General features: G+C 41.2%; 1 protein-coding gene across 1 annotated transcript in view; it reads right to left on the bottom strand.

The window, feature by feature from the left end:
- Nucleotides 1–3,735: 3,735 nt before the first annotated feature.
- Nucleotides 3,736–26,639, bottom strand: part of gpr158a (G protein-coupled receptor 158a) — a 128,985-nt gene continuing 106,081 nt past the window's right edge. Inside the window, exons 7-12 of the mRNA XM_041814571.1 lie at nt 21,487–21,725; nt 16,284–16,422; nt 8,146–8,251; nt 6,207–6,353; nt 6,021–6,104; nt 3,736–5,613 (exon numbers count right to left, since the gene is read on the bottom strand). Of these exons, the coding sequence (XP_041670505.1) occupies nt 3,736–5,613; nt 6,021–6,104; nt 6,207–6,353; nt 8,146–8,251; nt 16,284–16,422; nt 21,487–21,725 (2,593 nt within the window). The remainder of the gene's footprint in view (nt 5,614–6,020; nt 6,105–6,206; nt 6,354–8,145; nt 8,252–16,283; nt 16,423–21,486; nt 21,726–26,639) is intronic.

The raw sequence follows: 26,639 nt of genomic DNA on the forward strand, positions 1-26,639 counted from the left end.
CCAGAGAAGTTCTGACACACATCCATGTGAGTGCTGCTCCTGTATGATGTTTACAACCCTGAATGAGCATGTGGAGTCATGACAGCAGGGACAGAAGTGCCTCTGCACTAAAAGGAACAAAAACATGTAGAAGAAGTACGGGTCCAACTACTCTCAGTACCTGGCTGTGCATGCTGTTTATATAATTCACTGTCACAAAGAGCTGGAGGAGGAGCGACCGCTTCACCCCAGACTGGAACAAGACAATGCTAGTTAGTTAGGCACATACAGCACATCTCTGCAGACCTGGAAGCATTGTCATCTGCAGAGAACTACAATTAAATAGATGTAACCGAAACAGAAAAAGAAGATGTCTGGGTTTGGTTGGTGTGAGATATCCTGGTGCTATCATGCTATGATTTAAATAAAGAAGGCAGAATTCAAACCAAAGTTTCCTCTTGATTTATGGTTTTGGCTAAAGTGCAATAGACTTCCTTCTGCTCTGAGTTCTTCCCTCTCTGCCAAAAGTTGGGTCAAAGTAATAAATGAGCATTTTCACCCCTTTAGCAAATGTTCACTTTTCTTTGGCTTTCACTTTTACTTTTTACACATTAAATTTACCCTCTAAAGCCGTGACATTTCCTTGTCCTTTAGGTCAGAGGTTCTCAACCTTTTCAGCCTGTGACCCCAGAGTAAAGGTGCCAGAGACCGGGGACCCCCACTGTACCTGAAGGTGGTTAAACAGCCATCCCCTCTGTAATGTGTGTAGTAAAGAGCCTTTTAATGTAAATCCCTTTAGCAAAAAATATTTAAAATGGTGTAAAAATGGAAAAAAAATGTGTTAATAATGGGAAAAAAATATAGGAAAGGTGGTGAAGCTGAATTTTAAAAGTAGCAGAAATGGTAACGAGTGGCAAAAATGGACATAAATAGTGGAAAAAGAGAGGTAAATGTGACTGACATGGCTTTAAACTAGCAAACATGGGTGGAAATGAAAAATTGATATAAACTGGCAAAAAAAAGGGTTAACTGAGAAAGAAAAAAATAGGCAGATACTGGCAGAAACTGGTTAAACTGCCAAAATTGGGCATATTAAATGGGGAAATGTGGTTAAAATGGGAAAAGTTGGGTGTAAAAAGTGGTTCATTGTGGCAATAATGAGTCAACAGAGACACAAAGCTCAAAAACAAGCAGAAAGAAAGTGGTTGAAAGAGTTTAAAACTGACAAAAACAGGTGTTAAATGGCAAAAATGTGTTAAAATTGGTGGAAAAAATGATGAAAAGGGGTAAAAATGTGGCAAATAGGTGTGAAGTGGCAACAGTGTAATTTAAAAAATATTCTTAGTTTTTTTTTTAGGGCATCTGGGGACCCCCTCTCAGTGTCTCACGACCCCAAAGGGGGTCCTAACCCCAAGGTTGAGAACCACTGCTTTAGTGATGATGCCTCAGTGATGGATTGGTACTGTTGGAGTGGGGTTGTATTTGTCAGTGTTCAGTATAATAGCAACAGGAGATGCTGGTCAGTGTGACCCTTCAGAGAGAAGCTGGCTGTGGTACTGGCACAGGAACCAGGCTGCAGGGCTGGACGCACTGGTTTCTCCATGTAGTTCAACACTGGAGCTACAACCTGGCGGTTACGTGCATCTGCAAGGTTTACAGCTGTCTGGACGTAGAAGTGGGTCAAGAAGAGGCAAGGCAGTGTGGCTGCAGAGAGCAGCTCTTAGACACTCCCCCTCGCAGACGGCTACTGTAACAGACATACTCAGGACTGCATGTACTTCCATCAGTCAGGATGGGAATACAAAAGCTTTCAAAATAAAAAGGGTTAATGTGAGGGTTAGGAGGCCATGAGATCAAATCTAAAACCCTGACCTGCAAAACCCGATTATGTTTAATAAAGCCCGGTAAAAAGTACTGCATACAGGAAAAACTTCACCTTCCATTAAAACATTGCTACATAAGCTACATAGCTATGGAGCTAAAGAAGCTACGTTGCTATGGAGCTAAAATGAAGCTCACAAAGCAACTACGTAAGCTACATATCTATGTTATCTACATAGCTAAGTAAGCTTGAGCTTTATTTGCCAAAGCTCATGTTGCTGCGTCTTACTTAGCTATAGATAACATAGCTACGTAGCTAACATAGCTAAAGCTAAGCTCACAAAGCAGCTGTGTCAGCTACACAGGTATGATGTGACTGAAGCCAGATAAAGTCCCTGCCAGTCGGTGTTCCTGTGGTCGAGAAAAATGGAAACAAAGTCGTTTTCTTCAAAATGATCATTTTTCATTTTTTCTCATTTTATGCTCGTCTGACATTTAAACTACTCATCAGATGAAAAAAATAACACTAATGTGATATTTTAAAGCGTTAGTTTTGTGTTTTAAAATGCCCTGTTTTCAGAGTTTCTGCGGGGAGACTGAGGGGAGGGGAAAGTGAAACTGCTGGGTGATAATTGGCCACTCTGCCAGTGTTCCCAGTTTCACCCATTGAGATGGACAATAACAAACACCACATGGCTCAAACGCCACCCCTCCCCCGGCACGTAAATACAGCTGTTTCTAGTTATCACCTTTATCAACAAGCCTCAAGATGCACCCTGCAGCCAAGAAGAGTAGAAGAGACGAAGAAGAAGAATTATCAACAGACCTGGGACGACCTCAGGACCACTGGACAGTGAAAGTTTGATGAAGGCCGATTTCCTGTGGGAATATTTTGATGACCGTCACCAGTCCGATTCAGAAGCTTGGTTTGGGTGGACTTTATGTAAATGTGGCTCTATTGTTCATGCCCATCACCCTGCCTGCCTGAAGGTAGGAGAAGTCCTGAAACTTTGAGCCTGGTTTTCTCAGCACAAACAGGAACTAGAAGTTAACATTCAAATGAGCATATCTTTGTAAACATGCTCAGATTAAAGGTGATGATACACCACTAGAAGCCTTGAATCTACACTTTCATAAAGTGTAAAAACTCAAAAATGACCTCGGATGACTTGCAGGAGTTTTTACCAGCTTTGGTCACGAATATGTAGCTACATTTGCTTAAGCTTTGTTTGCTAAAGCTCCTGTTGCTAAAGCTTACTTAGCTACATTGGCTTACATAGTGAAATTAATTATGTAGTTATAGTAGCTATTTTAGGTCTAGCTAAAACAAAAGCTTGAGCAAGCCATTGTTTGTGTAACTACTTCTACATGGGGACATGAATACGGTGCACCAAAGTAATGCTAACACATTCTTATTTTAGATTTTCTAAATAAAGTAAGGCAAAGGACCCGTCTATACAGCAGTCTGGCTCTGTCTCTCCTTTAAGGGGCCACGCTAACAGGCATCTCCTGTGGTTCAAATACTCACCGTTGACCAGCCACTCACCCATCTTCACTTCAAAAATACCAAAACACCACTTCAGTTCAACAGAAGATCAATGCAAGGATTGAATACAGAACTGCAAATCTCAAAAATTGCACATGAAGTGAAAAGGCTGAATCAAAAGTTGCATAATTGTCTAAGATTTAACTTCAGGATTTTCCTGCATTAATCTGGAATGCTCATCTTGACTTTTTGTTTTTTGTTCATTTTACTTATTTTCAAAATAGGTAAAACAGGAACAAAAATCTTGGAAAGGAAGGCAACTTGTGGAACTTGGTCAACTCTTCTTCCAAGTCACCGCGCTAATAGTAAAAGATTATATTTAAGGATTTCAAAGTGAAAAAAAGTATACATCGACAACTCTAATCTCATTGGTCCGTTAAGGTGGAGTGTCATGCCTTCTTGCTTGCCGTGCTGTCGTCAAAGTCCCAGGGACAAACATCTGCCTTCTTAGCAGCCACAACTCCACCTTTAGGATTCGGACTGCTCTGTTTCACTACAGAAGCACTTTTGTCTGAACCTTTTTTATCCGACGTGTCCTCGTATTCCCACGGACAGACTTCAGCCGGCTTCGCTTTGGCTGCTCCAACATTCGTACTTCTCCTTTTATCTACCATCTGCACTTCCTGTTGGCTCTCTACATCCCACGGGCATACCTCCGCCATTTTCTGTTGGCTCACTTGTTGTGTTGAAGATTTACTCTTGTCCTTCGCTTTTGTTCTACTTTTTTCGTCATCAGCGTCTTTAGTTTTCTCTCTCTCTACTGTTCTTGTAGGAGTGGTACCCTTCTTTTTCGAAGGGGATTCCTTACTTTTGGACGATCGAGATGGACTTGGTGTCCTCTGTCCAGAATTTGGAGAAACAGCGGTGCTGTCGTAGTCCCACGGACATACTTCAGCTTTTGACGTTGGTAACTGGAGAGAGACTCCTGCTTTGGATGGTTCTGAAAGGGCACTTTTCCCTTTCCCATCCAAAACAGGAGAGGCTCCTTTTCTTTGTTTTGTCAAATCTGGCGAACGAGCTAACTCGGTTGTCTTTTGAGGTTCCTCAAAGCCCCACGGACAGACCTCAGCCTGATGTGTTTTGGAGCTCTCTGTTGAAGAGTGAGGCTGTGGGGTCTTTTTGCTAGCCTGACTTGTTGGCTGCAGCTTTGAGCCTCCCTCTTGACTTCCTTGAGTTTCATTCCCGTCTTCCCAAGGACATACCTCAGCTCGTGCAGCTGCTGACTTCTGAATGTCCTTCGAAGGTTTTCCACTTGTTGGAGACTGATCAGGAGCTTTCTGCTTCTGCTGCTGAGACTTGCCGCCCTTGGTGCTTCCTCCATGAACCGTCGTGGTTTCCTTTGGTGCTATAGATACATGCTTCTGGACCTTGTTTTCAGAAGGAGTCGGGAGATCCTCTACCTCCCAGGGACAGACTTCTGAGAGATCATAGAGGTCCTTTCCCTTGGCAGGATCAGAACAGATGGCAGGCTGGCTGCCACTCGCTGGCTGCTTCATGATTCGGCCTTTTGTCACCGTCTGTTTGTACTCAACCGACTGGCTGATGATCATCTTGGGCTGGCATTCGTCCTCCGGCTCTTCGTTGACCTTTGTGTCCTTGATCTTTGGCTGACTCTTCTTATTGCTGTCCTCCGGGCTCTGGGTCTTTCCTGTCAAGCCCAAAGTCTTCTCTTTGGCGCTTGCGATGACACTGAGAGACTTTTGCAGCATGGAGGCCCTGGAAGGAATAGGTTTCTTGTCTGCTGTGAGGTTATGGGCACTTGCCGACTTGCAGACCAAAGGAACTGATTCGGTAGACTCGCTCGGGGCGTTCAGATTCTCACTGGACTTCTTCTTGACCAACTTCTTCCCCATGAGAGTATCCAGGAGGGAACCTTCAGCTGTGGTCACCTCCATCTTGTCGGTGGCTGAGCTGTTGGAGTCTTCACTCTGGTCACGGACGTGGTCGTAGCTGCTGTGGGACTTCTTAAGGGAGAAAACCTTGTTCTTTAGGGCCTCCTCTTTGGGTGGCTTTCCTGCGTGAGTCTGGTCAAAGGGGTTCTTCTTCAACATGCAGATGCTGTTGCGGTTACTCCCGTGTTCTGCAACCTCCTTGTCCTCCCTGCTGCACTGACGATGGACCGATTCTGGGATCTCTGTGATGCGCCTCATCAGTGAGCGACCCAACCCTTTCTTGGAGCTCCGCTTCTTCTGGAGGTGAGGATTGTTTGCCAGCATCTTCTTCCTCTTGTAAATCTCCAGCTGAGAGTAGAGCTTCTTCAGCTCCTCCTAAAGATTGACGACAGAACCAATGGAAGCGATTAGCCACCTGATAACCATTCACTAAACACAGCTAAAGAAAGGCATTTCTAGTCAAAACACTGCTACAGAAGCAGACAGTCTACTGCACAGAGAACATGCAGTACAATTTCAAGACACGCAACTACAAACGGTTGTTAAATGATGCACTACGGAGTACGACATGCTGAAAAAAGCAAAAACAGGACAGTCTGGGACAGCATCAAATAAGGCGTGTTTTAATGTTAGGTCTGAAATAGCCTCACAGCTCAGGTTTCTGGAGTATTTCTGCCTCTGTGCCCATCCCATTCTCTCAAATTGTAAAAAGGTTTGACATGTTTTAGTGTTGATAGAGAGACTTCTTCAGCTCTAACAGACAAACAGAAATCTCTGCTCACGTTGGTACGTTTTTCCCAAACACTGTTGCAAGGCCTTACGCCACAGCCATTAATAGAACTGAGATGGCCCATTTCCTCTGGTGTCTGCAATAAAGAACTGCCATGGCTCAGTATTTTATCCAGGACTTAGAGAGAGTTAACCAGGTTATACAAAGGAAAACCAACGTTGAACTCCACACGGCTTACCCGGATGTCCTCAGGATCCAGGCTGTGTTCGCTCCACGCCGATGTGATGCTGCTGTTCAGGTAGGACCCAGAACGACCCATGTCTAGCTCGTCCTCGTAGGCCTCAGAGGCGATATCGTCCCTCATGTGAGTGCCAGCAAACAGGAACTGTAGAAGTGGAATTAAAGGCAAAAATCTAGATTTGACATTTATATTTTATGGTGTGTTTATTGAAATCTGACAGAATACTTTTGTACCGTCCGGGACATTGGTACGCGTTCATTTACAAAGCCGTTCTCGACAAAATTCCTGATTATCTCTCCTCTTTTTTAATCTTGGAAGATGGAGCACACAACCTGGGATCATTGAACTCTGTGCAGCCTGTTGTTCCCAAAGTCCAAACTGAGCTAGGAAAGAAGGCTTTTAGGTTTTCTGCTTGTTTTTCATGGAACAATCTGCAGTCTGAATTTAAACTGCAAAAACTTGGTGTCTCTGGATTCAAAAATCTTCACTGCTGATTTAAAAACATTCAAACTGTCTGAAAATGGCAGTTTTTGATTGATGACCTATAATTGTTCTCTATCATGCCATTTGTACTGTATGAATCTTTCGTGCTCGATGGAACTGTGTATTTCTGCCGTTCTTGGTCAGGTCTCCCTTGAAAAAGAGATCATTGATCTCAATGGGACTAAAGAAAGGTTAAATAAATAAATAAATAAAAGTACTGCAGAGCCAAGTGCCAAAATCTTGAAAGTTGTGCAAATTTAAAAATCATATTTTCATTTAAACAAATTAGGTCTGGGTACTTAAGCTACATCTTTACATTTTAGTAGCAGAGTAGCTCTTTAGGACTAAATAAATGCCTAGTCATAATATTCTTTAAAAACCACTAGGCCATTAACTCAAATTTCCATTATGACTTTACTACTCATTAATTTCTGGCATGCTATTTATGATATCAGCCCCTTTAAAGCATAAAGACCTTAAAACAGAGCTAATAAGGAATCAGAGGACTATTGTCTTAACGGCCTGGCAGCATTGATCAATGCTAATTAATCCTAATGGTCCAATATGCAACCTACAATTAGCATAAAATCTACCATAGATACGAATGTAGAGCTAGTTATTAACTCAACAGCTGCGTGGGGCTCAGGCAGACTCCAGACTGGTTCAGGTGAAGCCCATAGACCAGTGGTTCTCAACCTTGGGGTCAGACACTGAGAGGGGGTCTCCAAATGACCTAAAAATAACTAAGAATGTTTTTAATTACACTGTTGCCCCTTTACACCAATTTCGCCAAGTTTTAACCCATTTTCCTCATTTTTCCCACTAATTTTAAAACTATTTTTTTACTTCTAGACTGATTATTGCCACTTAACCCTTATGTTGCCGCTGTTGACCCGTTATTACCACGATAAACCACTTTTTACTCACATGTAACCACATGTCACTATCTGATAATGCCGTTTTTGCCAGTTTGACCAGTGTCTGCCTGTATCTGCCTGTATTCCCTTTCTCAGTCAACACTATGTTGACAGTTTATATCAATATTTTATCCCATTTCACCAAATTTCCACCCATTCCTGCCAATTTAAAGCCTCTCAGTCACCTTTAACTCCTTTTTACCACTGTTTATGCCGCTGTAACCCAAACTGACCTTTCAAAAAGGGTTTGGGAAGGAGAAATAATCCCCTTTAGCACCCGTTGCCTTTAGAAATTAGTAGATTTTTTTGTTGAAACAGTGGAACAGTGTTTCCCTCTCAGCTCTGGATAAAACATTTCTATATGCTCCCTATTTTAGTGTTTATTTCCACAGTCAAACCTGAGTTATAATTTTTCTAAGAAAGACCAAAAGTGTGAGAAATGAAGAGCTTGAATTACATTTAGGAGCAGAATCATGTTTAAATGTAAAACTGGTCAGATTTGTGGCTCACTGTTTTGAAGGACGTTATGTAAATACCTTTGGGATGAGCAGCAGACCCAGAGTTACTGTTACTGTTAAGTGGGTGTGGGTGAAGAACAGAAGAAGCATCCAGTCTGGGTGGAGCTCTGGAGCCAGAGTGAACCTGTGAGGAAGAGGAGAAACCAACAAGAAGCATTAAAGGAGCGGCAGAGGAGGAAACCAGTCACACTGACTCTGATTACTGTGATTTAGCAGGTTTTTATGTTTAGAAATCAGTGATTCTGCTTCTGCTTTGGTGAGTTTGAGTCACTTTACTTGAGCACATGCAGAGAGAATGACTCCACATCACTACCCTGAACAGCTGATCTAACAGTGCTGGTCCAGCTCCATAGTCCTCTGGTCTAAGCTCTGCTCACTGAGGGTAGGTGTAAATGAAATCACCCACAATGCTCTTGGGCAGAGTGTTCAGTTGTGTTTGGATGCTGTCTGTTGTTCAGTCGTCCCTACTGGGGTTCTTTAGTTTCTAGTGGTCTGGTTTTTAGATATGTGCCACATTTGCACCCTGAGTGAAGTCATCCACTGAGTTAGAGTCCTGGTCTGGGACTTTAGGTGAACCTTCTGGACCCGTGGTGCATCAGTAAGCGTTACCTTGCTGTGAGGTTGACTCTGTTTTGTTCTTGCCAGAGTCACTGCAGTTCAGCATAAAACAACCTTTGAGCTCTGTATTTGACTTGATTATAGAGGTGTGACCTGAATAACCTAGCTCAGTGAGCATCAACTGGAGGCCCGGGGGCCACATCAGGCCCCCCACAGCTTCCCATCCGGCCCCCAGAGGATGATCAAATTCAGAAAATTTAAGTGTGCAAAAATAAGGCGTGCATTTATTTAAACCTAGCAGCTTATCAGACAAGAGGCACGCTGCTATTTCTGCATGTTAGCGTGGTAAACACGTGCTTGTCATTGTTATTTTGATTAGAGCTGCAGTTTTTACAGTTTTTACAGGTTTTACAGTTTTTACAGTTTTTACAGTTTTTACAGGTTTTACAGGTTTTACAGTTTTTACAGTTTTACAGTTTTTACAGGTTTTACAGTTTTTACAGGTTTTACAGTTTTTACAGGTTTTACAGGTTTTACAGTTTTACAGGTTTTACAGTTTTTACAGGTTTTACAGTTTTTACAGGTTTTACAGTTTTACAGTTTTTACAGGTTTTACAGTTTTTACAGTTTTTTCAGGTTTTACAGTTTTTACAGGTTTTACGGTTTTTACAGTTTTTACAGTTTTTACAGGTTTTACAGTTTTTACAGTTTTACAGTTTTTACAGGTTTTACAGTTTTTACAGGTTTTACAGGTTTTACAGTTTTACAGGTTTTACAGGTTTTACAGTTTTTACAGGTTTTACAGTTTTTACAGTTTTTACAGTTTTTACAGTTTTTTCAGGTTTTACAGTTTTTACAGGTTTTACGGTTTTTACAGGTTTTACAGTTTTTACAGTTTTACAGTTTTTACAGGTTTTACAGTTTTTACAGGTTTTACAGGTTTTACAGTTTTTACAGGTTTTACAGTTTTTACAGGTTTTACAGGTTTTACAGTTTTTACAGTTTTTTCAGGTTTTACAGTTTTTACAGGTTTTACGGTTTTTACAGTTTTTACAGTTTTTACAGGTTTTACGGTTTTTACAGTTTTTACAGTTTTTACAGGTTTTACGGTTTTTACAGTTTTTACAGTTTTTACAGGTTTTACAGTTTTTACAGTTTTTTCAGGTTTTACAGTTTTTACAGGTTTTACGGTTTTTACGGTTTTTACAGTTTTTACAGTTTTTTCAGGTTTTACAGTTTTTACAGGTTTTACGGTTTTTACGGTTTTTACAGTTTTTACAGTTTTTACAGGTTTTACAGTTTTTACAGGTTTTACAGTTTTTACAGTTTTTTCAGTTTTTACAGGTTTTACGGTTTTTACAGGTTTTACGGTTTTTACAGGTTTTACAGTTTTTACAGTTTTTTCAGGTTTTACAGTTTTTACAGGTTTTACGGTTTTTACGGTTTTTACAGTTTTTACAGTTTTTACAGGTTTTACAGTTTTTACAGGTTTTACAGTTTTTACAGTTTTTTCAGTTTTTACAGGTTTTACGGTTTTTACAGGTTTTACGGTTTTTACAGTTTTTACAGTTTTTACAGGTTTTTTTAGGTTTTACAGTTTTTACAGGTTTTATGGTTTTTACGGTTTTTACAGTTTTTACAGTTTTTACAGGTTTTACAGTTTTTACAGGTTTTACAGTTTTTACAGTTTTTTCAGGTTTTACAGTTTTTACAGTTTTTATAGTTTTTACAGTTTTTACAGTGCAGTTTCCCCCTCTGAGAATCTTCACAGATGATCTGTCCTGCATGTGTTTTTGGTCAGCATATTAGCATTACACTAAGTGTCAAGGCCCATTTATCCTGCTCACATACTTCCATGTGTCCTTTACGTTGGCATGGATGTTAACCATTACATCCATCGCACAACTTTTCCTCAGTAAGTCCCGCCGTTGTTATTTCTTCTTCGTGTCTCACTAGAGCTCCGTATCGGGTAGTGACAGCAGCACCGCCCCCAGGGTTTCTGGTGGTACTGCTCCGTTTGGCCCGTATCCGTAAGCTTCATGGAAACGTGCAGAAATACGGACAAAATGAACGCGGAGCACGGACAGAAGGCTCCGTCCGTATCCAGATCCATATTTAACATTGAGCATAAATGGGCCTTTAGACATCACAGTGGCTCCAGATATTGCTATATCGCTAAAATATCTCTGTCGCCCCCTTGTGGCTGGCTGCAGTATAGGCAATAGGGACTGACCTCCATCAATTTTTGAAAGAAATAATGTTTTTAATGAAAATGTGAAATAGATGAAAACAATGATTTAATGTCAGTTTATTTTAATGTCCGGCCTCCACAGCATCAGACGTGGAAAAGCTGGCCCCTGTGAAGAGGGAGCTGATGACCTCTGACCTAGTCGAAGTTCTGTTCTCTTGTTTGTCTAGCTCAGGGGGGTCAAACTCAGTCACAGCCGGGGCTGAGAGCCTAACAGGGTCAACATTTAAACATGCCTGTCAACCTCATTTTCACCAGGAATAAAGCATGAAAACCAGCACTGATGATAAATCATGTGGAAATGAAAAAAGTAAAAATGATGAGTTTAAAGCTCAAATCTGAGATAAAAATGCCAGTGTATTAATTCAACAGATCAGAACACGATATTTAAAGACGTTTAAATATCTATTTAAATAAAGACGTTTTTAAAGAGCAAATATTTGAGGAGAAAAATTGAAATCATTTGTTTGAAAGGTCAAAATACGAGATCAAATTTGAAATCATGAGTTTAGAAATCAAAATTTACTTAAAATTTTAAATTGTGAGTCTGATAGTTCAAAATGTGGGATTAAAAAGCCAAAAATTAGGAGCTGAAAATGCCAAAATATGAGCTAGAATTCAGAATTAAGGCCTTAAAAGTTAAAATATGACTTAAATTTAAAACTGGGAGTCTTAAAGGTCAAAATATGATACACAAAGTAAAAATAATAAATTAAAAATGTCAAAATATGAGAAAAATATTTGAAATCATGAGTTTAAAAGTCAAATAATGGAATTACAAAACCAAAATTAGGAGTCAAAAGATCAAAATATGACTTGAAATTTAAAATTGTGAATTTTAAAGATAAAAATGTGACATAAAGTCCAAATTATGAGTTGAAAGTATGAAATGAAAGTCAAAATCATAAGTTTGAGTCGTAATTTTGAGATGCTTTTCCCCACATTCTTGACTTTTTATGAAATCTTTCTTACTCTTTAATTTTTTAGATTTTTATGGCTTAACGAGGAAATTTTAAATAATCAGGTTGAAGTTTAGATTTTTATACTGGTGAAATCTGCAGACCTCAGACTGGTGAGCCAGTAATAATACAAATATGATATGATGTTGTGGGCCGGATATTATCGTCCCACTGGCTGGATTTGGCCCCCGGGCCTTTAGTTTGACACCGTGCTCTAGCCTATAAGGAAAGATCGTTTTACTCACCTCAGCTTTAAATGAAATACTGTCAAGGTTTACTCTACTTACTCAACAGCTGCTCTTCAACCTGAGAACAGAAGTCTTGGACTTTTCCATTTCTGAGAGGAGACGAGAATCAAGACGGCACGATGGAATATACGATCAAACAAAAGCAGGAATATTTAAGGAGGAAGCTAAAACTTATTCAAATTTAATTCTCGGATGATATTTTCCTCATCTTCTTTTTAATATTCTAGTTTTATTGAATTGATACTGGTGCATTAGTGCATTTGCCTCTTTAAGCTGTATTGCAGCTAACCTTGTTGGTGCTATCTCAGAGTCTCTCAGAGTTTCTTATAAACATCCTGAAGATCTTCCACAGCTGATGTTAAAATCCCAAACGTCCAGACGGTAAATGCGGTGGACTCTGATGAAATTAGGCTGATATTCTTACACACTGCTCCGTCTGCAGCGGGCCTCTTAGCTGCAGACGGAGCCGGCAGAGACAGAGCAGCAGACTTAATGTGTTTCCAGCCAAAGTAGATTCATACACTGTCTGTCTGGGCGTCACTTCCACCGCTTCATGTAATGTTCCACTCCGGTGATCCTTCCGCCGGCAAGGACGCAGTATTTGTCTCATTCTTTCCTCCGGATTCACAATGAAGGGGAGTGACCTTGATCTGGTGGCAATATTCAGCCTATTTATACATCAGAGGGGAGACAGGAGGCTGGCAGTTGGTGGAAAATGAGATAATTACTGGCAGAAACAATAGTAGTGAGAGGGAGCGGCTCCAGCCTTTCATTTATGAAGACCTAACGGCTCTGAGCTCAGTGAGACCTGGTGGCTCTGAGGATGTGAAGGTATGTCCTGTCAGATGTTAATTCAACCACCAGAGAGCCTCCATCCAAGCTAAAGCCATCTAGAGGACTCATTATGTTGTTGAAATGGTAAATTAATGAACAGTTAGTTGGTGATAGCTGGGAGGCAGGAAGGAAGGCCAACGTCCAGAAATGATCCAAAGCTTTGAAGTCTCTCCATGTTCATGTTTTTAGCGTGCAGACGAGGTTTTAGTAACCATGGCATGCTCTCCTCTCTCTCCAACACCCGGCTAACGCGTTTCTCTCTGGCTCACAGCTGGATCTGGCTAAACCTGACCGCGATCCCAGCAGACAGGAGAGCCGGAGCCTTAACTGGTCACTGTGGGATCAAACAGAAGCTTCTGTGAGGAACACAAACCCACGCACGACGCCTCTAACAAGCAGCAGCGTACAGCGCGGTCTCTTGTGGCGGCCAGTCAGAGGAACCAGCCACACCAGGACGCTTTCTAATTTATGAGGGCTCTTGTCTGGCAGTTTTCCACAGAGAAAAGCCGAACAACAAGGATGAAGAGGCTGGATGTTTCCTCAAAGGCCCGGCTGGATCCAGATTTAGTCATCCGCTTGTTTCTACTCAGGCTCTCTAATCAGGCTCACTTTATCCCAGTTGTTCCAACAGTGAGGCTCACCCTGGTCCAGCTACGGACTTTTCAGGATTACATGATCCACAGTGACCAGTGCTGGAACCTCCTGAGACCTGAGCTTTGGTGTAGAAGGAGTTTTACTGGGGATGAGTAGGACCTGATAAGTAGAACAGCTCAGTCTGTAACCAAAAATGATGTCTGCCAATGTCCGGGACGTCCTGTTTCTGCAGAAAACACAGCATCAGACGGGTCTTTAGGTGTGTTTCGACTGTTGGCCAGGTGGTCGGTTCTGGCGTCTTCAGTGAGGAATGGTGTCAGTCACTGAGAGAGGGATGCTGGAGTCTTCTCCTTGTTTGTTGATGGACCACGGGCACATGAGCATCAACAACATTTTCACCAAAAGTTCTGAAAAAACATTTTTTCTCCAAAATCCACACAACTTTCCTCAAATGTCAAAGAAAATCTCTAAATTTTCTGTAAAAAAATCTTTAAAAATCCTATAAATTACCCCAAAATTTCTTCTAAGATTGCCCAAACTTTTCTGTGAAACTTTTTCATAAAACCTGAACTTTTTCAGAAATCTTTCCCTGAAGATTTCATGTAAAATGACTTAAATTTCCAAGTAAATTCCCCCCAAAATTAACAAATCAATTCCTCAAAAATCCATGAAAATTCCCTAAATTTTGCCCAACAACCAAACAAATTTCCTGAATTTCCATGAAAATTCTTGGAAATTTCAAAGTGGAATCACACACCAAAATTCTCAATTGAATTCCCAAAAAATGCAAATAAATTTCCCAAATTTACATAAACTGCCTTTAAAACACCCCCCCCCCCCCAAAAAAGTCCAAATTTCCTGAATTCCCTTTAAAATTGAAAAAAAAAAAAAACGTGGATCTGCGCTGCTGCTGAAGTCAAACAGCGTCTACTTCTACTCTAAATCATTCTTGTGTTGTTTTGCTTGAGCACAGAAATGGTTTTCCTACATTTTGAAACCAGTTTGAACCCGTCCTTTTACTGGGATCAGGACTGGGATCTGACTTTTAAAACCAGAGTAATCCAAATCCTTCTCAAGAATGGAGTCTTCACATTTAAACCAGGATGTGGTACCAACCACATTTTAAATCTGTCTTGTTTAAAGACTGAATCTCTCTGACAGCTGAAGTAATAGATTACTTTAGAAGAACCAGGCTGAGATGTTCACACACAAACATTAAAGCTTGTTTTTATCATAATGACAGAGAAGTTGTTGGTGACTGCTGTTAATTTAAACCTGGAATATGTCAGCCTATAACCCTGCTATCTCTGCCGTCTGGAAGCATAAATCACTGTGACGTTCTTCATTACTTAAATATGTGACTGGGCTGAGCTCTCTGTTAAAGGGCTCCAGCTAGGACAGCCGCGGCCCTGTCAGCTGAAATGTCTCATTTCTAAACTGGAGCAGCTCTTTGACATGAAGACTGGAGGGACAGGGACGATCTCACTAATAAAAAACAACTCCCACATGAGAGAATCAGCAGTGACAGCAGAGATCCAACCAGAGACTCTGGTATTAAATATGAGTTTAGGATGAAATGACACGACCTGCAGACGCTTCAGTAACTAATAATGTCTGTTTGATCCTCTCTGAGATGGAGGAGTGTTTCTGAAGAAGGACTGGTAGATAAGACAAGAATAATGATGTTTATTACAGGCTTTTCAGTACGTTTAAAATTCACACAACTATATCCAATCAGAAATGGATCCTGATGGTACAAGCCAGTCTGATATTTATCAGTAATGGAGTTAAACTTTGTACAGCAGTGAAAATGACGCAAAGCTGGATGCTCCCTCTCCTCTTTAGTCCTCAGGACACGGCATCTGTGGTTTCCTCTGACCACAGAACAGTTTTCCATGTTTTCTCTGACCACAGAACAGTTTTCCATGTTTCCTCTGACCACAGAACAGTTTTCCATGTTTCCTCAGTCCATGTTAAATGAGCTTTGGTCCAGAGAAGACGGACCACGGTGCTTCTTCTCTCCATGATCCAGCTTTAACCGTCTTTTATGGATGGTGATGATGTGTTGACAGTGATTTCTGGAAGTCTCTTTGAGCCCATGCAGTGGTTATAGTCCAGAATCATGCCTGTTTTTGATGCAGTGGGCCCTGATCATGAGCACCCAGTACAGGATGTTAGCTTTGTCATTGGTGCTCAGAGATTTCTCCAGACTGGCTGAAACTTTAGATGATATTATGAACTGTAGTTGATGCAGTATTGAAAGTATTTGCCTTTTAATGTTCAGGAACATTTTCACATTTGTAAAGTTGTGAATAAAATTACAAAAGCCTCCTAAGGTGATTCTGCACACTTGAGATCATCTAACTGTCAGCTCAGAGTTCTTAGCTGGACCAGCAGCTTTTTGCTGGTTAACCCATTTAGCTAACTTCTGCTAGAGGTGCTTGTTCGTGCACGGGTGTTTTTCTACTTATCCTTGATTAACAGTCACTTTTTCTACTGTTATCATGAAATCTGAAGATGAACCAGCACTTTTATTAAAATCACCCAACCTTGATGTCAGACACTCATGAAAATCGATTTTCTCGTGTTAAAAATCTATTTTTACTGTTATTACTTCTATTAAGTGGGTTGTAGACCTGGTAACACCCTTGAACTTGAGAACTATTTCACTTCATGTGCACTAAGGTGCTGAGATGCCAGAGGAGGAGTGGTTACCTGATGATGTAGAATATCGCTGAGAGAACGAGTTCATTGTGAACGGCGATGGCCATGTAGCGAGGCTCGTGGAACGCCGATGGCACCGTCCTCACGGCGTAGCACAGGTACACGGCCCACAGCAGGAACAGGAACTCAGCTGTGAGGGAAGAAGGAGGCAGACGTGTTGGACACCATCAGGACACAGAGAAATGATCTGTAGGGCAAACACGGGCTTTAAATAGGAACACACCGGCCGACCACTTCACACTCTAGCGCTCTCATTGGCCACGGCGCTGTAGCAGAGGTAGCTCCACAGCAGCTATCAGGCTCTACAGGAACAGCTGTGCTTCTCTGGACAATAAACCAGTCCCCGTGCACCATCATGACAAAACTGTACCATCTCCTAGTTAGCCACCTGGACAGCACTGAACCCCAAACCCCCAGACCTTTTCTGTGTTCTCTGTCTGACCCATCTGAGCCACCGTTATCAGCATGCACCACTGTTAGCACTGTTAGTCACACCTCAGCCCACAAAAACAGGAATTCTGCTGATTTCACTGAATTTGAAAGAAAAAGTGAGGAAAGCATGCAATGTCATGTCTTCATCTGTATTTCCTTCTGTGCTGCTCTCAATCCAACTAAAAGGTGATTTTTCAACTAGCTCTGAAATCTACGTCTTTAAATAATCTAACATTTTTTTATGCAGATAATTTTCAATATTTTGCAGATGGCACACATACAGTTGCAATAAAAAGTCAGTGAACCCCTAGGCTAATGACTGGTTGACCCTCCTCTGGCAGCAATAACCTCAACCAAACGTTTCCTGTAGTTCAGATCAGACCTGCACAACGGTCAGGAGGAATTTTGGACCATTCCTCTTTATAAAACTGTTTCAGTTCAGCAGTATTATTGGATGTCTGGTGTGAATCGCTCTCTTGAGGTCATGCCACAGCGTCTCAATGGGGTTGAGGTCAGGACTCTGACTGGGCCACTCCAGAAGGCGTATTTTCTTCTGTTGAAGCCGTTCTGTTGTTGATTTACTTCTATGCTTTGGCTCGTTGTCCTGGTGCATCACCCATCCTCTGTTGAGCTTCAGTTGGTGGACAGATGGTCTTAAGTTTTCCTGTAAAATGTCTTGATAAAATTGGGAATTCCTTTTTCCGTCAATGACAGCAATCCGTCCAGGCCCTGAGGCAGCAAAGCAGCCCCAAACCATGATGGCCCCTCCACCATATTTCACAGTTGGGATGAGGTTTTGATGTTGGTGTGCTGTGCCTTTTTTCTCCACACATAGCGTTGTGTGTTCCTTCCAGACAACTCAGTTTTGGTTTCATCTATGGACAGAATATTTTGCCAGTAGTGCTGTGGAACATCCAGGTGCTCTTTTGCAAACTTCAAACGTGCAGCAATGGGGTTTTTGTTGGACAGCAGTGGCTTCCTCCGTGGTGTCCTCCCATGAACTCCATTCTTGTTTAATGTTTTACTTATTGTAGATTTGTCAACACAAATGTTAGCATGTGCCAGAGACTTCTGTAAGTCTTTAGCTGACACTCTAGGATTCTTCTTCTCCTCATTGAGCATTCTGCGCTGTGCTCTTGCAGTCATCTTTACAGGACGACCACGCCTAGGGAGAGTAGCAACAGTGCTGAACCTTCTCCATTTGTAGACAGTCTGTCTTACCGTGGACACATGAACATCAAGGCTTTAGAGATACTTTTGGAACCCTTTCCAGCTTCATGCAAGTCAACAGTTCTTGATCGTAGGTCTTCTGAGAGCTCTTTTGTGCCAGGCATGGTTCACATCAGGCAATGCTTCTTGAGAACAGCAAACTCAAAACTGGTGTGTGTTTTTTATAGGGCAGGGCAACTTTAACCAACACATCCAATCTCATCACATTGATTGGACTCCAGGTTGGCTGACTCCTGGCTCCAATTAGCTCTTGAAGAAGTCATTAGCCTAGGGGTTCACATACTTTTTCCACCCTGCACTGTGAATGTTTACATGGTTTGTTCAATAAAAACATGAAAACATCATTTTTTGTGCAGTATTAGTTTAAGCAGACTGTGTTTGTCTATTTTTGTGACTTAGATGAAGATCAGAACTCATTTGATGACCAATTTATGCAGAAATCCAAGAAATCCCAAAGTGTTCACACACTTTGTCTTGCAACTGTGTAGGTGGAACAGCAGAATTATCTAGTAAGAGGAAAATGTAGCTCTATATAAAGAGGAAGATCAGATCATAAGTTTTCAAACGGCTGACGAGGAATCAGGGGACAGGCGAGAATTTTTCATAACATCCTCCTGCATGAACGTATGAGGACAGAATTATTATTTCTGCTGTTAGGATTTTTAGATTTGTGGTTTTTTTTTTTCCATATAAGTTTTAGCATTTGTTGATGGAAATGTTGTTGATGCTTGGCGTTGACACGTCCCTGTGAGACAATAAACCCCTCCATACTTCTCTCATTGACTGACAACATTTCTGACTGAAGACAGAAAGCTCACACACCTGTTCACTGCTGCGTTTCCTGCAGAAACAGGCCCTTCAGGAGATTTATGGACTTCATTCATACTTACTGTTAGAGGACAGGGCTGATGTTTAAAACTTGCCAGGATACACCAAATACACCGCTTTCCACATTATTAAGCAAATGACATTTTTCTCTTATTTTCCTAAATATTTATGCAAATGAAAGTCAGAGTATTGTCAAGTCATCAGCCGTTAGAGCATAATTCAAATGATTTTGAACAAACGTCATAATAATTATTATTAAAAAAAAAAAAAAACCTCAAAATGCACTGTTCCACATTATTAAGCAGGCCACAGGTTTCAGCAATCTGGGAATGGAAAAGGATCTCTGCTGCTGAAAAGTGTCAAATAGTGTAATGCCTTGGACAAGGAATGAAAACATAACAATAATAATAATAATATCTTGAATTTATATAGCGCCTTTCAAGAAACTCAAGGACACTTTACAGGAACACAGACAACATGAAAACATGAGATATTTCATGAAAAATTAATCATGATCATCGTGCTGTGAAGAAATGAGTGTCTGATTCAGAGCACAGACGGGTTCCTGCAGATAAAGACATAATGAGGAAGGTTCCTGACAGACTCATTCATCAGATTAAGAGAGCAGCTGCTAAAATGCCATTACAAAGCAGCAAACAGGTATTTGAAGCTGCTGGTGCCTCTGGAGTCCCACCAACCTCAAGGTGTAGGATCCTCCAGAGGCTTGCAGTCGTGTATAAACCTACTATTCAGCCCCCCTAACCAATGCTCACAAGCAGAAACGGTTGCAGTGGGCCCAGAAATACATGAAGACTCATTTTCAAACAGTCTTGTTGACTGATGAGTGCCGTGCAACCCTGGATGGTCCAGATGGAGGAGTAGTGGATGGTTGGTGGATAGCCACCATGTCCCAACAAGGCTGTGATGTCAGCAAGGAGGGGGCGGAGTCATGATGAGAGAGCTGGTAGGCCCCTTTAGGGTCCCTGAAGGTGTGAAAATGACCTCGGCAAAGTATCTAGAGTTTCTGACTGACCACTTTCTTCCATGGTACAAAAAGAAGAACCGTGCCTTCTGTAGCAAAATGATCTTCATGCATGACAATGCTCCATCTCATGCTGCAAAGAATCCCTCTGTGTCATTGGCTGCTATGGGCATAAAGGAGAGAAACTCATGGTGTGGCCCCCATCCTCCCCTGACCTTTAACCCTACTGAGAACCTTTGGAGCATCCTCAAGCTAAAGATCTATGAGGGTGGGAGGCAGTTCACATCAAAACAGCAGCTCTGGGAGGATATTCTGACATCCTGCAAAGAAATTCAAGCAGAAACTCTCCAAAAACTCACAAGTTCAATGGATGAAGAATAGTGAAGGTGATATCAGAGAAGGGCTCCTATGTTAACATGGAACTTGGCCTGTTCAGATGTTTTTGATTGAAATAGCTTTGATTTCAGTAAATATGACCTCCTGATGTTGCAGATTCAACAAATGACCATTTTCACTTCTTTAAAACTCATAAAATCTTTTAAAACTCTGTTGTGCTTGATAATGTGGAACAGTGATTTTATCTTTTAAAAAATAATAGTTATCATTATGAAGTTTGTTTAAAAACATTTGAATTATGCTCTAACGGCTGATGACTTGAACAATCTGTCATTTGCATTAATATTTAGGAAAATAAGAGAAAAATGTCATTTGCATAATAATGTGGAAAGCGGTGTAAGTGGGAGAAATCAAAATGCTTTCTAAACAAAATCTCAGGTTAGGAGGAAATAACAAATCAGCAGCTGATCTTTTATGATTATATAGTTGATCTATTTACCATTTATACTGTTGCCTTGTGCAGTTCATGAAGCCTCTGTAAATGCTGCATAATTATAAGCTTATAATTATAAGTTATGGAAATAATATCCTAACAAGAGGAAGTTTTTAGAGCGTACTAGCTGTAGACTGCATGGAACATGCTAGCAGGTCAGTGAGGATGCATAGGAGGCATGATTAAATTGAATGTATTATATTAAATCAATTATTAGCATTACTGGGTCTGCAGTTCTGCTGGACATACATGGGCTAGGTAATAAATCTTCACTGCATGAATCCAGCTTTCATATGAAGTCAGATGTATTATGAACAGACCTCTGACTGAGAGTTTACACGGGGCAGGTTTTTAAATCACAAAGATTCATTGAATCCTGTGTTTGTGTGTAATTTATGACCAGTATGTGGGCTGGTCCCTGTAACCAGCCTATTTTTACCTCCTAATAAACAGAGAAAAACCTGTTTCAGTATACAGTAGCACAGCATGTGGGCTCTGCTGGGGGTCCATCTGTTTTCCCAGAAGTCAAAAAGGACCAGGTTTTTCTCTAACAGAAGCTGAGTCAGCAGACGTTAAAAACAGCATGCAGATTTCCTTTTCTCCTCCGGGCATCTTTGATTCCTCATCTGTTTTTATCTCGGGCTGACTGCCCCCTCCTCTGAACAAAACAGGCAAATATCCAAGAGTGTAGCACCACTGGAGAGGATTGATGTCTACTGTTGGCAAACTAGGAGCTCTGCCAAATGTAGATGGAGGGCAAACTTTCCCTTCACCTTTCCACTGACGGTCTAACTGCACTTAATGAATTAATTCTTGATTTAACACCTCGGGAACCTCAAATAACCCACACTTCTCTGTGTTTTAAGGTTACACAGACTTCACAGCATGCTTACCAACAGCCATCATGTAGTCCCAGCGATCCAGGAGGCACATGCTGAACTGGAGCCCGTCGGGTGTGTAGCCCACGTCGATGAGGGCCAACTTCCTGTCCGGGTTCTGACAGACAGCAGACGTCCAGGCCACCAGGAACCAGCAGACAATAAGCAGGATGATGCCCAGCAGACGCAGCACTCGCCAGCTGGTCATATAGGGGATCCTCTGGGCTGTCCGAGACAGGAACACCTTCAGGACCCTGTAGGGGGAGAGGAGACACCACTTTATGCAAAACCATAACAGTAATAAAGCAACAGATTAACCCTCTGGTACCCCCGGTGCCAAAAATGCACTCTTAGTTGATATTTAAAAAAAATAAAACTTTGTCCTCTTTCACATTAATATTATCATGTATTGTATTTTTTGTTCATTTTTGCACAGTTTTCAAAATTCTGTCCCAGCCACAACAATCAGCCCAACATAAATAAACCTTTTTTATAGCGTTAATATCCCTGCTGTGTAAAAGTCCCCATTGAAACCCATTCAAACCACTTCTTTAGATCCATCCACCATTAAGGCATGAATCATGCATTTTCTGGTTTCTGGGCTTCATTTGAGAGTTGGGGCTTTACATTTGCACCTGGACCATTTTTTTACCCTGTGACATCACTTTTACCATATATGGGCGAGGGCAGGAAGTCCATGTTTGTTCCACCAGGTTTCAGTGTTCTACTGCCCTCTGCTCCCCTTCTCACTAACTCTCTGAGGGTTTGTTTCAGTGCAGATCAGTGTGTGAGTCTGTGAGTGTGTCTGTGCAATCATCAAAAAATAAGTTCTCTCATTTTCATGTAGTAACCTGCAAAAAAAAAAATCATTTTTTGTGCATTTTGCATCTAAAGATGCAGTGACATCAATGAAACATGGCATTTAAAGGGTTAAAAATGAAAATGAATGAGTCTTTGACATTTATGGTTAGGGCTGACCTTAAATGAGAAAAATATAATTCAATGACAGTAAAACAATTTTAAATGTCTGATATTTCTAACATGATTTAAAGGAGTGCATTTATGCACAGAAGGGTGAAAAACGTGAGTATTTTAGAATAACTGACCTCACAAAAAACTAATAATGCATTTTAACCAATGATGCTACTAATCAATGACATATGCCAGGCTGCAGTCAGCCATAAATAAGTTAATCACTTTCAGTGTAGTATCTGCAAAAAATATCAATTTGTGTTTTTTTTTCATCAAAAATGTTGTTTGTTTACATCACAAACACGGCAATTAAAGGGTTAAAAGATTTGACAGTTATTGAGTATTAGGTATTTTTGTTAATGGCACAAGTTGATGAAACAAGGAAAAAATGAAACAATTAAAAATAAACTAATATAACTTTTTATTCACTGTGATAACCCTCCTGTGCATTTATGCACACCAGGAGGAAAATGAGGCAGAGATCTGTAGGACACCAGAGGGATAAGTAAAGACAGTAAATATACCGCTTTCATCCTTTGAATGCCTTTTTCTCCCAGCCTTAGAGGTCCTACAGTTCCCAGAATTCACTTCAGTCAGTTAAATAGCCAGCACCTGATGTGCTACAAGGACTGTGTCTACACTCTACACTACTGTCTACACAGTAAGGGAAAGCCACTGTCATTTTTGCATTTAGTCTCCACTGTTCTGATTTCTAGAGTTTTGACACTAAAACTTTGCCACATTTCTTTAAAAACTTGTTTTTGCAAATAGATCATGGAGAAAACTGTCTGATATTTTTAGTGCCAAAAACCAGCTAACGTGGGTTTAAGTTTCCTACCATCATTCTATGTGGGTTCACTGTGAACAGTCTGTGTCTGACTGAAGACGATGCCCTTCATGTATTTCTCTACCAGTGACTATTTTAGTTCCTCAGTTGTGTGCAGTTGCAACATTCTGCCTCTCAAAGTTGGTAAACCTCAGTGTGTGAAGGCAGTAAAATAATGTTTACATTACATAACAGGATGCAGAAATGTCTCAGCTACCTGCTGTGATGCAATAAATGACTGTGAGAAAAAACCCTGCCAACAGGGACACTGTATTGTTTCTAAAGATATTTTAGGCTTTTTAATGCTGTATCATAATAATCAGACACCCAGATGAGAGAGAGGGGAATGACATGAGGCTGAAGGTCAAAGTTGAACCTGATCTGCCTGTTGCAAGGTCTACAGCACTGATCATCAAGTGGAGGCCGGGGGCCACATCAGCCCCCCAGAGCTTCCCATCAGCCCCTCAGAGGATTATCACATCTAGAAGATGCTTTATGATATACACAGCGTCTTTCCATTTTAAAAAGCCCCACAGCTATGAAAGGAACCCCAAATAAGTGAGATTAAAACATTTTTCCTGCACTGACTTTATGTTTGATCACTTAAAGTTATAAAAACCCACCTGTCAGCCATTATTAGTAGATAAGATGCATGTTAAAGGGATCTTTGGGCATTTTTGAAGTTGGGTGGTATGAGGTGCTTGGCTATATTAGTGGCATTAGCCTCCAGTGATTTGTGTGACAGCTGATCCAGTGGTTATAAAGAGCTCAGAGAGATGCAGCACATTATGGCTGTAGATGGGAACGTTTTATCAGCGCAGTTTAACGAGCTTTACACAAAAATGGGCCAATAAAATATGTTTGCTCTCCTGTACGCTGTGTTCAAAACATACAAAGCACTTCACTCCCCCCCCCCCCGTGTCAGGCACTAATTTATGATGCAGCTTTTGCCATTTTGTCTCCTTCCGCCATGCTCTGATATCCTCTGATCAGCTGTGTGGATCTGCGGCTGAGTTTCCGTTAGCTGACATTTGCTGGCCATTGGCCGGTAAAAAGGGCGGAAGTCTGGCAGATAAAAATGTAACCAGTCAAAATGTCCGGCAGAAAACATGCCAATGACCAGATAAGTAAATGCTGAATACTTTCATACTATATTTTGTGTAACCTAGAAGATATGTTGTGAGAATGCGTTAATATAAACTCAAAGTTGCCTGATCTTACTACATCTACTGTCCTGTGGTGCTGGGGTTGTTTATCTCCTCAGACGGCAAGCACATGGCTAATTATGTATGCAACATGACGTCAAATAAGTCCGCCTCTCCTCGGTGTGCTCAGTACTGCTGGGGTCTCTGCAGGGAAAGTTTGACCAGAGCTTTCTCGGAAAGCGGAATTTTAATCTCAGTGAGGTTTCCTGGTTAACCAAAGGCTTAACATCATCAGTGGTACGGAGGGATTTTAGAGTCATCGCTGTGAGTAATGAAGAGGCTGAAACAAAGGGAACTATAGCTGAGTCGTAAACACCGATGCAGCAGCAGAGAGAGAGAGAGAGAGAGAGAGAGAGAGAGAGAGGCCTACGCCGGGCAGAATTGTGGACTTCGATAAACTACCTATGACCAATCCTCAGATAAAGTTGGATTGTAGTCAACACAGAATCACATCGTGCAGAACGGCATGGACCACTGGAGCTGATAATGAAGGCTCTGTCTCTCTTCAGCGTAGCTGGTTGTTAAGGCTGGGATGTCCTGGCTAATTAGCAGAAGTAGTCTTGGATAAGCCGTCAATGAGAGGAGGACTGGACCGGACTATCTGCTGTGGAGCTTTTGTCTTTTCGGGACTAGTCCATATAAACCAGGATGGTTGGATATCCAGCTTTAGCAGAGGTTACAGTTCTATCACCATGAGGACTGATATTAGCCGCTGACAGTGAGACTCATTCTTCATCTGAAATGTAGAGTTCTAACGTGGTGTCCAGTTAACAGGGCACCTTTGTTATGAGTTTGGATGCTTCGTTGTTGTTGGTGGAGGATGGTATTTGGCTGTTGTAAGCTGCTAACTTATGGTAGCAGCTAATGTGCTAACAGGCTAATGGTGCTAATGTGAAGCTAACTGTTGTTGTTTATGTGTTTAACGTGGGCGTGTCGTGTGTAACTGACTGTGTGTGTAAGGAAAAGCGCAGCTTTCATTTTGATACTTTAAACCACTTACACCAGGGGTGTCAAAATCAAGGCCCGGGGTCCAAATCCGGCCCGTGGTACTGTTTCACCCGGCCCACAACGTCATATCATATTTCTGCTGGAATGCTGGTGTGAGGACTGCAGATCTACTACTGTATAAAAATGTAAACTTCACCTTTGAAAGTTGAAAATGTAAAAAGTAAAAATATTTAGATAAAAAGTCAGGAATGTGGAAAAGAAATAAAATGGTTTTCATTTCATATTCTTAATTTTGCATCTCACAATCAAATTTATTATTATGAATTTTTATATCAAAATTCAACCTTTTAAAGTCACATTTGGACCTTTTCAAATCACTGTTTCAAACTTGATCTCACCTTTTGACCTTTTCAGCTCCTAACTGTGACTTTTAATCCCACATTTTGACCTTTTTGGGATAGGATACAATACACAACAACAGGACTGGACTGGACTGGACTGGACTGGACTGGATACAATAGCATAGGATTTGACAACGTCTGGAAACTCATTTGAATTAACTGACATACACTGAAAAAGTAAGGCCTTAATGTAAAAACCATATATGTCCAAAAGTTTGTGTTCTCCCCCTTGTTTTTTCTGACGTAGCCAACAGAAAGCTGTGAAAGGCTTCATTAGTCAGTGTGGCCACTGCTTGCCGTGATGATTCATGGTTCTGAATGAACAGATAAAAACATAAAAGTGTGGAAGAGATTCTGAGCTCTGCTCAAACACACCACCAGCCCCTGCTATTCTTAGGCTCTGCCCTTCACACACATTGATGAAGTGTCCACTGCGCTCGCCGCTAATGAGCCCCCCATCAAAAATTGATCCGTGCAATATGTTAACTCACACCTCTGAGGGTTTACTGGGCTCAGCCACATCCTCTTCATCAGCATCTTCATTACGCCTTTTTGACAGATTCTCCTGACAAAAAGCCCCACAGACGAACACTTTTAAATACCGGACTTTAAATACAGTCCACCCTCTGTCTCATTATCGATCACTGGGTGCTGATGACCCCTCTGCTCTTCCTCTCTCTCTCTCTGCCTCTCCTCCAGCAGTCCTTCTGCTTCCTCTGATTTCACTCAGAGACCATCAGTCAGTTCTGGGTTATATAGGGAGATCATCTGGGGCCAAAGCACCCCCTGTTTTCTTAATTACTTTTACTATCCATT

The sequence above is a fragment of the Cheilinus undulatus genome, linkage group 19 (assembly GCF_018320785.1).
Source record: "Cheilinus undulatus linkage group 19, ASM1832078v1, whole genome shotgun sequence".
In the NCBI taxonomy this organism is placed as follows: domain Eukaryota; kingdom Metazoa; phylum Chordata; class Actinopteri; order Labriformes; family Labridae; genus Cheilinus; species Cheilinus undulatus.